The sequence below is a fragment of the Strongylocentrotus purpuratus genome, unplaced genomic scaffold (genome assembly GCF_000002235.5).
Source record: "Strongylocentrotus purpuratus isolate Spur 01 unplaced genomic scaffold, Spur_5.0 spur5_scaffold_1, whole genome shotgun sequence".
NCBI lineage: Eukaryota > Metazoa > Echinodermata > Echinoidea > Camarodonta > Strongylocentrotidae > Strongylocentrotus > Strongylocentrotus purpuratus.
The window spans coordinates 35,687,515-35,700,128 of NW_022145594.1; the positions used below are offsets into that span (position 1 = coordinate 35,687,515).

General features: G+C 37.8%; 1 protein-coding gene across 1 annotated transcript; it reads right to left on the minus strand.

Annotated features, from left to right (window-relative positions):
• Positions 1 to 670: 670 nt before the first annotated feature.
• Positions 671 to 12,464, minus strand: LOC115921343. Its single transcript, XM_030978736.1, has 6 exons — positions 12,416 to 12,464; positions 9,461 to 9,799; positions 7,543 to 7,950; positions 5,698 to 5,940; positions 1,004 to 1,288; positions 671 to 729 (listed from the first exon to the last, which is right to left on the minus strand). Exons 1-6 carry the CDS (start codon positions 12,441 to 12,443, stop codon positions 671 to 673), a joined length of 1,362 nt encoding a protein of 453 aa, XP_030834596.1. The 5' UTR covers positions 12,444 to 12,464.
• Positions 12,465 to 12,614: the final 150 nt, after the last annotated feature.

A 12,614-nucleotide genomic window follows, 5' to 3' on the forward strand; every position in this document is an offset into this window, starting at 1 on the left:
AGAAACAGAAATAACGTACTTGAATGTCAATAATAACTATACAGACATACTTGTCAAAAGCCAAGTTTAGATTTATTATTTAATCTAACCATTACCCGTAATATCATGGCGGCCAATTTTGATGGTGGCATCATCAAGCCTGCATCTCTTGTCGTAGTTGCAGCAGTCCTGTCCGTCTACCCAGTCCATGACCATTGACTGAATGAGAAAAAGATCTTCGATGTTTTCATCCATGATGGTGGCAATTATATTCTGATCCGTGATTCTTAAGGACTCAGCAAGCCTCTTGCAATGTCTTCCTGCCAGTCTATAGACGAAGCCTTCTACCTCTTGTGGGGATATCACCTTCAGGAGATGATCAGCAACTAAAAGAACAACAAAATTATAAGAAGCTGCGAAATGTCCAGTGTTTATATTGTATAAATATTTATGTATGACTACAATAATTATAATAACATTATAAAGAACATGAAAATTAGATAAAAACAACCCATCTTCCTGGTTAGGTCCCTCACATTTTGTCCAATGTATGTAAATAACCAGATGTCTCGAAAATGCGTTAATAAGTGAGACGTTAATTAAATGTAACCCATTGCCTACAGAAACCGAGTGGCTCCTGTAGTATGCCCACGGAAAGAGAGAATTCAATAGAAGACGGGTTAAAGTAATATCAACCAAAGATAATAGCACGGACACCCAGAGGAGCAGCTATTATCGGATACAAGGTTGCTTCATTGTCAGAGTGCAAAGCATAAAAAAAAGAGTAAGAACATGATAATAAGATAACACGACCCTTTTTCCAGGTTTTGTCCATCTTGTATTGTCCCTCAAGTGTTTTAATAAACCCCAGAGCGTAACAATTTAACCTTAAACCAAATTGAGTACTAATCGTTATCTTGGTGGAAGGACAAGACAAATTTAATTTCGCAAGATACAGACACAATCATTTCCTTACAAGTAAATAGCATCATTTTAAACCTTCGAAATGAAACATGGAACTCACCCTTAAAAAAAGTCCGGTCTTCTGGCTGGCACTTGGCTCTTTCTAGAGCTAAACATATTTGAATGATTTGGCTTACAGTCTGTTCTCGGTCACGCCATTCCCTCAATACAACCATAGATTCCTCGGTAACGTCCCTTCTATTTCCTGACACATTGGGTGGGGTTTTAGGTTCCTCGGTGATCAGTTCACGAATGAATTGGCAAATCTTTGTTTCACAACCAATGCTCCGTAAAACATGATCAAAAAGTTCTTCAGAAACCGTCGACGTTGTATCATGTCGCCGTTCTAAAAAAAAAAAAGAACAATATCTCAATCATAATCTTAAATATTCTGTAAAGATCATTGAAACTTATCATTTTACATGTTTTACAGAATTCCCTAAAGCTATGGTCACAACACCTAAAGCTAGCCTGCTCGGCAGCCGGGCGGCGAATTTGGGGCCAATTTCTTCCGGGCACCGCTTGTTTTTAGGGCGTCGCTCGGTCGCTGCTGAAGTTTTAGCGCTAAGTTAAAATTCGGGTGGCGCCTGCTCACTTTCACTTGCCGCTCAAAGTACGTTTGGTGCCTGGGCGGTCGCCGCCCGGGCACCGACCTACATATTGCTCCGTTTAGTCTCATTTCACAACGCCCCCTATCGTCAGAGTCAGCAGCCTAACATGTTAGCCTATAGACGTTTTTTTTTTAAATCGTTAAAAATTCTATTTTTTTTGGTTTAAACGAAAAGCACATCCACCCGACGTACGTCATCACTAGCTCTTTCATTGGAGCCCTCATGTCTCATTGACTTTTGAAAGTTCACCCACCGTAATTTTTCAAAATAGGTTGCAAGCTCGCCATTGCCTATAGTACACATGTGAAACAAGTCGAACTTTGGACTCAAGCACACGAAGGATAAGAAGCATGAATTATCAATTATCACTTCTGCTATGTTCATTATGTCCATTTCATCCACCCCCCCCCCCCCCCCCCCCACCGTAATTTTTCCATTTGGTAAAAGCAAACATTTAGCCGAGGTAAGCAAAAACATGAATATTCATGACACACCATGGACTATTCGGTTATTAACAGAGGGGTGAAATCGGTCATCACGTCAAACTCCCCTAATTGCCACCAAGTATTTCATATCATTATATAGTTTTGTATGTTTCCTTTACTCACTCATGAATTATTAAATATCAGTGATGTTTTAAAGATATGTAAAAGAATTGTTAGTTGATATTTATTAACAAAGTAATTTATACTTAGCAAAGCAATCTCACATACAAAATTACTATCAAGTGTCGTCTGCTACGCCGATTGTCGCCTGCTTCGTTTAAGGCACATATTCATCGTTTGGACTGTATTAGGTCCCTTACAAAAAAAAAACTAATGGTAAATGAATGGTATTTGAATAGTAGCATCAATGGTAAATGGTATTTCAATGGTGTGCCAATGGTAGATTCTGAATGGTGAATGGTGTTTCAATGGTGGTGTATGATGGTGAATGGTGTTTCAATGGTAGAGTCTGTATGGTGAATGGTGTTTCATTGGTGGAACTGTATGGTCAATGGTGTTTCAATGGTAGAGTCTGTATGGTGAATGGTGTTTCAATGGTCGAGTCTGTATGGTGAATGGTGTTTCAATGGTGGAATTGTATGGTGGATGGTGTTTCAATAGTGGAATTGTATGGTCAATGGTGTTTCAATGGTGGCGTCTGTATGGTGAATGGTGTTTCAACGGTGGAATTGTATGGTAAATGGTATACCAATGGTGGATTCTGTATGGTGAATGGTGTTTCAATGGTGGTGTATGATGGTGAATGGTGTTTCAATAGTACAGTCTGTATGGTGAATGGTGTTTCAATGGTGGAATTGTATGGTGAATGGTGTTTCGATGGTGGCGTCTGTATGGTGAATGGTGTTTCGATGGTGGCGTCTGTATTTGTGAATGGTGTTTCAATGGTAGAGTCTGTATGGTGAATGGTGTTTCAATGGTGGAATTGTATGGTCAATGGTGTTTCAATGGTGGAATTGTATGGTCAATGGTGTTTCACTGGTAGTGACTTTGAGAAAACTAGGAGTCCCTTATACTTTGAACTACAATTTACTCTGTGATTTCGCTTTATTGTTCGCGAATTTTTCTTCATGATCAACGTTTCAAAGCTGACAAACTGCAAGGAATAATACCCTAATCCTCAGGAACAATGATGGATCTTTAGTTTTTTCTTCAATTTGGAGTAATTTTGGATCTGATATGTGTCTCTTTACCGTGAGTAACAGCTGTTTTATGCCTGTGGTCTCACTCATATGACTCTGTGATGTACATTATTATACATTTGCTTACATGAACATCTGTTATTGTTAAAGCAGCAATTATAAATCATTCTATTTTATTACAAAAATGTGAAATTTTACAGTATTAGGGGCACACCTTTAAAACTTTTATCAAGATATTTATCTGATCGTAAACAATTAATAATTATTAATGAAGCTGCCCTTACAAACAAATTCGGAAGTACCACTGAAACTACCATACGGATACCATTCACAAACACCATTTAAATACCATTTGGAAGTACCACTGAAAATACCATACGGATACCATTCATAAACACCATTTAAATACCATTCCGTTACCATTGAGATTACGCTCGCAACATACCATTGGGCACCATCCATCTACCAGTGAAATACCATTCAACCTAATAATAATTTGTGGACGCTCATTTGCATAATCACCAATGGTAGAATTGAAATTTTGAATATGAAATATGCAAATTTTGTAACATTAATCTACCATTCACCATTGGCATGGTAGGCCAATGGTGGATGGTAGGCCAGTGGTGGATGTTGAATGGTAGGCCAATGGTGGATGGTGAATGGTAGGCCAATGGTGAAGGGTAGATTGGCCTACCATTCACCATCCACCATTGGCCTACCATTCAACATCCACCATTGGCCTACCATTCAACATCCACCATTGGCCTACCATTCGCCATTCATTTGCATATTTCAATAGTGTAAATAGTACCATTCATCTACCATTGGTGATTATGCAAATGAGCGTCCAAAAAAATATTATTAGGTTGAATGGTATTTCAATGGTAGATGAATGGTTCCCATTCAAGCGTAGCGAGCGTAATCTCAATGGTATCCGAATGGTATTTAAATGGTGTTTGTGAATAGTATCTGTATGGTATTTTCAGTGGTACTTCCGAATGGTATACCAATGGTATACCAATGGTATACCATTGAACCAGGGAGATTTGTATTTTCCTGTGGTACAATTTAACGTATAGCAGGAAAATGTTGTATATGCGGATCCTTTTAATGATTACGTAATGGAAGTGGCGAGACGCCACGATTCCGTATGGTTTGAATAACTTAGGCAGGTGAAAGTTATTGTATTGAGAAGGAAAGGAATGTTCACACCCGACGGCGTGGTGGCCTGTACTTATAGCGAAGAAGAAGAAGAAGAATGTATAATTCGCGCCATTGCGCGCGAACACATCACACCCAATGGCATACACCCGGTACCCTGCAACACAGTGGAACATTCTAAGAAATTGAAAATTTATCTACGAAATAGACCTCTTGAATCATCTAAAACGTAACTTACCCTATTCTGATGACTTCAATGAATTTCAAGATAACAATGGCTGCGTTTTCATCCAAAAATAAAACTAGTTTGCAATTAGAAATAGTCAATTTCTCGATAATTTCACAAAATATATTTGCCGCCACATTCAATATGACGTCATTGACAGCTGATTGGCTAGTTTGGTAGTGACGTCGAACGAGCTATGTTTGTGCTGCAGTGATCCAGCGAGCGAAAATGAGACAATCGGAGCAATATGATCGAGCGTTCGCAGTCGAGCGATTAAGGTCAACAATCGAAGCCGCTAGGTCAAAGGCTGCCGAGGAATCGACGCCCGGCCACTGCACGGTTACCGCTGGGAGATCAGTCGGTCACTGGGCGGCGAGTCGAAAATCGGTCGGCAGCCTTTGACCTAGCGGATTCGATTTTTGACCTAAATCGCTCGACGGCGAATGCTCGATTGGGTCGGTATCCGGGCGGTTAACGCCCGGGCACCGAGCGTATCTTGGTGCCCCGCCGATCACCGGCCGGCCGCCTGGCAATTTCTTTAAAATCAGCCGGTGGCCGGTGGAAGACCGCTCGGGAATCGGTGGGTCATCAGTAGGCCACTTCCGGGAGAAGCTCCCCGATTTCGTCCAGTTATGACCTAAAATCGACCGGCGGCCGACGGAAAATCGACAGGCCACCGCCCATGCATCGCTAGGGCTCTACAGCCTGCTCAAATTCTCCAAAAATCGTTGGGCGATGCCTAAATTCCGGCGGCGACCGAGCTAATCAGTCGGTTGCCGCTCTGATTTGTGACTATAGCTTAAGACGCATATATGTTCACGCGTTCTCTTTACGTAAAATATATACATACCTCAAAGTATATTAATTGGAAATGGTACCTATTGTTTTTAATCTACTTTTCCTCATCTTTTCTTTACAGATCTTTCAATCAATGGTATTTAATTGTCCAATGATACTGCCTGGCTAATTAAAAAAAAAGTGTTGTTTTGTTTATCAATTACAACCTAAAAGCACCACCCTGTAAAAACAAAACGAACACCAAAAAAAAAACAAATAGATAAACCCGGTACACTGTGGATCTTTACATGTAGAAGTGAATCAATACCCACCACACATCTCTTTCCAAGAATGTTCAAGTCCATATCCGTTTAATACACTCTTCAGCATCATTCCTTCATTGTCAAGTGTATTTGCATCCTTCCAGTGACAGAGCAGGTCGTAGGCCTCTTTTTTGGTTAGTTCTTCATTGACCACAGGAATAACAAGATCGACGAGGACGTCCCGTAGGATATTCAAGTTTGTCTGATCCATGTTATTAACCAGGTACCATAGTTCAAAGAAGGATACTTTCCCTGAGAGAAATAATAACAACCCACAAATTGTTGAGTATTTATGCATAGCCGTACCAGAAATTACATTAAAAATAACATAGGGTATTTCATTAAACTTACATTGAAATAATGTCAACAATCAATTTCATAACTAATATTTGTATCGCATTAAAAAATGAAACAAATTTTAAAAAAGGAAATACCCTCGATGAAAAAGCTAGGATTCCAGTATAACATAAACTGTATTGATATATAAAAGTGATATTTTGAGGAAAATCTTAGTAACATTTTCAAAATTAACTTGTTAGCGATTATGACTGCAGGTGGGAGGGGGATATGGGCGTATGTATTTTTGTTCTGTGTGTATGTATATGTGTGCACGATTGTGCGCGTGTGTGTGAGTTAGTGTGTGTATCTACAAGAAATTAATGGAATTCTTAATTTGTGTATGTTAGATAAATATAATGAGTTACCATTTATCTGTGGGTCTGGATGTAGTAGCATGGATTCCTCGTCGTCTTTTTCTGTACGGAAAGTGAAAACTTTTAGAGGAAAACAACCTGAGAAATTGCAATTGAATTTTTGCGGTCAAAAGTCTTTTTTCTCAGGGGCATGTTAAGGGCATTGAAAGTATAATACCATGCGATATATAAATTAAATATCTTTTATCATTATTATTTTTCTATAGTACATCAAAATTTGAAATAACTGTACAATTATTTTGCCTCATGCGATATTACAGTATACAAAAATAAATCGTTTTTCATATCAGGTATTTTCTTTTTGTTGAAATACTGATAATGATGATGATGATGATGATGATGATGATAAGAGTTAATAACTCGACCCAGTAATGACGACTCGTATATATAAACATACCTTTATTCATCATTCGTTTTCTCCGACACCAAAATGTGATGGCCATGGGAACACAAATCCCAGCCAATATACGAATGACAACGATAATTGGTACAACTGCAAATAGAATTAAAAATATGATCAGGAAATGAAACATCTCGTCGTCCTCTTTTCTCGCATGATGGGCGTTTCAACTACAATGTCATGTTTACTAAACTGATGTGATGAGTCCTCCTGTTATTCAGTCGCATGAATCATCTGCATCTTGTATCGGAGGTGATAGTCACAATAAAACAAAAAACTGTTGAGGGCGGGCATGTGATAAAACATTTTTTGCTAATGAGTAATCATTCATTAAAAATGCTAATCATTCTTCAATAGCATTTACTCCTTACTGGTCGGTAATTATTTTAATTTTAAGTTAATGGTCGACCACAGACCTACGGACATTGTTATGAGCGCGACACCTCCCCCCCCCCCCCCCCCCCCCCAGCCAACAAAAAATGATTCCTGCTATCATTTTTCAACAAAAAATACTACACATTATCTTAAAATGTGATACCTCAACCATCGGTCCCTTCAGAAACAGGCCAAACAACATCGGCTTGTTCCTTGATTTCGAACACATTTAGAGGTACCTTGTGTGAATAATGTTTACTGATATTCGAGATGATAGCAGTTGTATACTATCTATCAACTCTTGAATACGGGTCGAATATAAAGACCCCCACACCAAAAAAGAGAAAAATCGTCGTAAATTCTTACCAACTTTGGCTACATCTCCACGCTGATTCGGAGGTAAAGTGGTTTGATTGGATGATGTTGTCATGGCAACAGTTGATCCTAGAAAGGTCACTGTGACAGTCACTGTCCTTTGGTCTTGTGATCCTGGGATATCAGAAGCGACGCAGACATAGGGGCTTTCACTGGGTTCAGCTAAGGTGAAGATTGATTTGTTTTTCGTCCCGTCCATGTTTGCAACTTCCTTGATAGTTGTTGCGCCCATCCTTTTGGATTCGTGTAAGAAGAAGAGATCGATGTCTGGAAAGTAGCTTGAGGCTGAGCATGTGATGATGATGCTATTAGCAGTTGAAAGACTACAGGTTTGTTCAGCATCGTTGGGAAGTTTACCTGGACATTCATCGATAAGTGGAAAGGGTTCCATCGGAGGAGCTGAAAATGAAAAAGTATACTATAATTTCAATCAAAGAAAATCATAATATCTTCATGAGGTAAAAACTATAATGAGAGGCATAAAGCTTTTTCTTTCAGTTTCATTTGATTAATTAATATAATAGTACAAGTAAATGTTATTTCATATTAAATATGATAGTAATACTTTTGTTTTCGTCTTGTTTTTTGTTTAAATAAATATTCTACAACTATTAGATTAACATGTAGCAGTAGCATAGTTCTAAAGCATGGAGATAGTTACATAATGAAAACTTTAGGCCCGATTTTGACAAAAAATCCCTTACGCGTCCGTTGCATTCACCAGAACGTTTGTTTACTTCATCACGCTACAGCGGTTCAGTGAGCAGTAGTTGGACTGCTCCATTACAGTAAATAGGGGTGTTTGTTGTAATTACTATTAAAAGCCCGATCCCTCGCCTCGTCTAGCACACACGTTCATGTATATGCCCTGGGTATATGTTGTATTCATACATTGGACATGTTCAGGCTCACAATCACTCCCCAATCACTTTACTCACAAACATTACAAGCACAAATTTACACGTCACTACACGTAGAGCATGCACCCACAGTCATTGTAGTGTACGTATTAGGTACACATATCGCGATCGACATATACGCGACGTGAGAATGAAAACATGATTGACTGCGGAGCATGGCGAAGAAAAAGCTCTATTTTTTCCTTTGTATCTCTTATTTATGAGTAATACTTGAATTAATGAAACTTAGAACATTATTTAACTAATATCTTTCCTGCAGGATTCACATAATGCTCCAAAATTAAAGAAATCAAACACTTTTCAAATGATTTCGGTCTTGAATATTGGCTTATCGCAAGTTACTGTCGTTTCCTGACGGGGGATTGAATGGTTATAATGCTGCTACCCCTCAAACCAATAATGGAATCTCCCACTACGTCTTGGCTAGTTTTCGATTTATCAGAGCTTTTCAACAATTGGTGAAAACCTTTGAAACAAAAAGGCAGATAGGTTATTGGACCAATGACAATGAATTTGACATCAGCCTTTAGTTTAGGATTTGAAGTCTCTAGATCTGCTCGCCCCAATTTGATACGTTGACGCATTCAGATGTTATAGCCATATTTGAGCATGACCGTACACACTTATCAACACAAAATTGGGGCATCTGCCATAGACTTCTGTCTCAGAGAATGAATGCGTAACAACATTCAAGAACAAAAGGCAGAGAGGTTAAAAGGTCCCCATGAATAATTTTTACTCCACAAAATAGCAGAAATTCACCCCTTTCAAATGCGACTAGCCCCAATTTATAACGTTGATGGTAACTTAAGATATGGTCGAATTCATGCAACAATGTCATATTTCGTAGTAGTAGTTGTTGTAGCGACGTACACGTATGCGCACGCAATTTCCAAGAGCAAATGTCCAACAGTTTTCATTATGGAAATAATCCTATTTAGGGTAGTTCTCAGTCATTCTGTAAAATGTACACATAATTAAACACTTACCAAAGACGCTTACTTCTGTAAAGTTGTGGATCAAGATCCCTTTGTAGTTTGAAACTCTGCAGATATATGATCCTTGATCTGAAACTGTAATATTTCTGATGATGAGAGAGAAGGTAGCGTTCATCTTGCAAGATTCGTCATGAACGCATGACCCGGAGGCGGATTCTCCTTCCACCCACGTGATCAGGTTGGGTGAGTTCGTTGGGTCATGTCCTTTCTTCCAGTAAACGGCGATTGGCGTACCATAGAATTGGCATTTCAGAACAAGCTCATCTCCTTTCTGTGCAGTTTTGTGTAAGTCGGTATATACAACGCCATCTGGTACATCACAATTCACACCTGCATTAACAAAAAAGGAAATACTTATATATAAACTGTGGTTTATGTAATTCGTGACGTAATAAGGCAATTCCATTAAGCCAAGCAATAGCTTACTTGCAAAGAAACCGCATAGAGATGATCCACCTGAAAATTAATTTGCACTGACACTAAACAGTATCAAAGGTTCTTAAATGCATCGTGTCGTGTAGCAGAATAGGAAACAAATACCTTGATGTACATTTGTAATCTAGAGTTAGATATATTTTCGATATGTATCGTTGTAATTATGAAGCTATAAGCCTCCCATCTCTTTAGTCATTTTACTTGGCAGTGATTATTCTCACAAACACAAAGTACATGGACGCTTTCTTGCTTAGAACATTAAACCTAATTCTGTTGATAGACATGTTTAATGCTAGTGCTATTTGTTTAAAAGTGAAGGGGGAAAATAAACATAAAAAACAAACTAGTTGGCGAAACTATTCATTCTAGATCATACTAAGGTAACTGAACGTAACCATTAATTCACAGGAATGTGTGCTTGACAAGATAGCAATTAACAAAATATATCAAATTCAAAAGAAATATCATTCTATTAGAATTATGTAGTGTCAGGATAAAATTTATCACCCTCTGTCACCAGGCCAGCAGTGGTATTGTTAAAAACAAAATACAGTAAAGGAAGCACTCTCTTCGACAATTTCCGTGTGTACTCACTTTCACTTTCATTAGTGTTCAGTCTACATTAGACGATATACCCTATATACTGCAGTAAGATTATACACCTGGCGAACCCAAACAGTAGGCAACATTTATTAAGATTTGGCGAACATGTTTATTTCTTTTTATTTCATTCATTTAAATCATTTCTTTACACAGATAAGCCTGTTCAGCGGGCAAATAATTACACAAGAACAATTTTAAGATAAGACATTGTTTAATATGCATTAAAAATAAACGTTAAAAATATATAACAATGCTAGTATACAACAGGGCTCTGCCTACATTATTAAAGGTACTACACATTTTTGGTATGGGTTCATGGGTTTGGTTCAAATGAACATATTGGAAGCATATGCGATCCTACAATATACAGTGATCGTTGTCGCGGTTGAAATCGAGTCTAAAGTTATGAAATGTAAAATAATAAACTCCTTATGTTGCATAGTTTCAGGTCAAGATATTAATTAAGCTATAAAACAATGTTTCTTGACTAAAATCGACCAATCACCAATTCCCGTTTGGAAATTTATATCACAACTACATATTCTGAGATTTTAATGGTCGCAGCTCCAATTGTACGGCCGTAGGCGCCATTTGAAATTCATCAAAATTTACTGGGAGCACCGGTGAATTTTTATATTCAATTTTTCTCGACAGCGGAAGTGTTTTAGGGGCTGAATTTTCTAGTGCTTATAATAAATCCACAGAGGCATCAAAATATATCAAAATTGTAAAGAATCAATTTCCACCCAATTTTTAAAATTTCCCAAAACTTTGTATGACCTTAAAGAGGAAAACAAATGCATACAGCAATAACATGCAAAACTTAGATGTTTAATATTTCAGTGACAAGAATAACTCACTTTGGGTGACAAATCAAAGGAGACTGAAATCAAATTTGAAGAGCATTTATTAGATTTAAATTCCTTGTCGTTAAAAACTACTTATGCAAGTGTCAATATTCAATATTTAGAAGTATTAATATTCTTTGCAGAACTTCATTTGAATAGTTCCACCCATTTTTCCGGATATCGCAACCAACGCACCCAGGGTGTTGTTATTTTAATTTAAAGGGATAGTTGAGTTCTGTTTTCAGACCGCAAATGCCTTCAAAGTGCATGGTTATTGATTTTATTCTTATCTATGACATTTATAGTGCCCTTTTAGAATCTAAAATTGCTATTAAGGAAATTTTAGACCCCAAAATGTGTGAAATTTAGCCAATATGATCATACTAATTCAGCTCCACTTTTAAAAAGACACAGTGACTGTTAATTAAATATTTATTTACAAATTACAATACATGAGCTGGCTAATTGTGGGTAATATAAGCAACATCGGCATTGGCTGAAATGCGACGTAAAAGGCGCTATTTCGTTTTTTCAACGTTTTTTTCAATTTTTTCAAAATATCTAATATTTGTGGTGGTACACAACTATTAGGAATCGTTATATTACAGCCGTCTCTGAACCGATTTTAATCAAAAAACGATGATTTCAAATTTGACACTCGGTCTTTCATCATCTCACACACACATTTTGTTTGTGTAGCGCCCTTTGCAACAGAACTCAACGATCCCTTTAAGGTCAAACGAGAGGCTATTTATAGATTCATGTGTCAATCATGACCCTGCATTAATATGATCAGGTTCATGTCCCTCCTATAATATCCCCACCATCCATAAAGTCTTTTATTTCATCAGACTAACGCACCGGATATAATAGCAGTATTTCCTTCCGTTATCTGTTAGTATGTAGGCCTACGTACCTTTAATTGCTAAAGTATCGCTATTATTATATAGCGAATGACGAGAAAGGACTTGTGGATAAATTGTACATTCAGCATTTCTATGACAGCTCGAACCTAATATAAACATGCAGATATATTGCATCTCAATTAGAGTAGACTTACCCTGTAGCGAACAAACATGAAGTATCATGCATACATTGTATGAAATGCATAGCATCTGTATACATCGGACCGCCATCTTTATACAAGTGACGCTAATGGTGTATTCAACAGCGAACTCTACGGGTTGGGATTTCCCATATAAACGTCTTATGATTCAATTCCTACAACACACGCATGACGACAGAAAGGCGCGCGTCAA

Coding starts and splice junctions, on each gene's coding strand:
- LOC115921343 (XM_030978736.1), bottom strand. CDS start 12,443: ATGATACTTCATGTTTGTTCGCTACAGG. Junction 7,951..9,460: donor TACAGAAGTAAGCGTCTTTG/GTAAGTGTTTAA, acceptor TTTCATTTTCAG/CTCCTCCGATGGAACCCTTT. Junction 730..1,003: donor AGACCGGACTTTTTTTAAGG/GTGAGTTCCATG, acceptor CTGACAATGAAG/CAACCTTGTATCCGATAATA.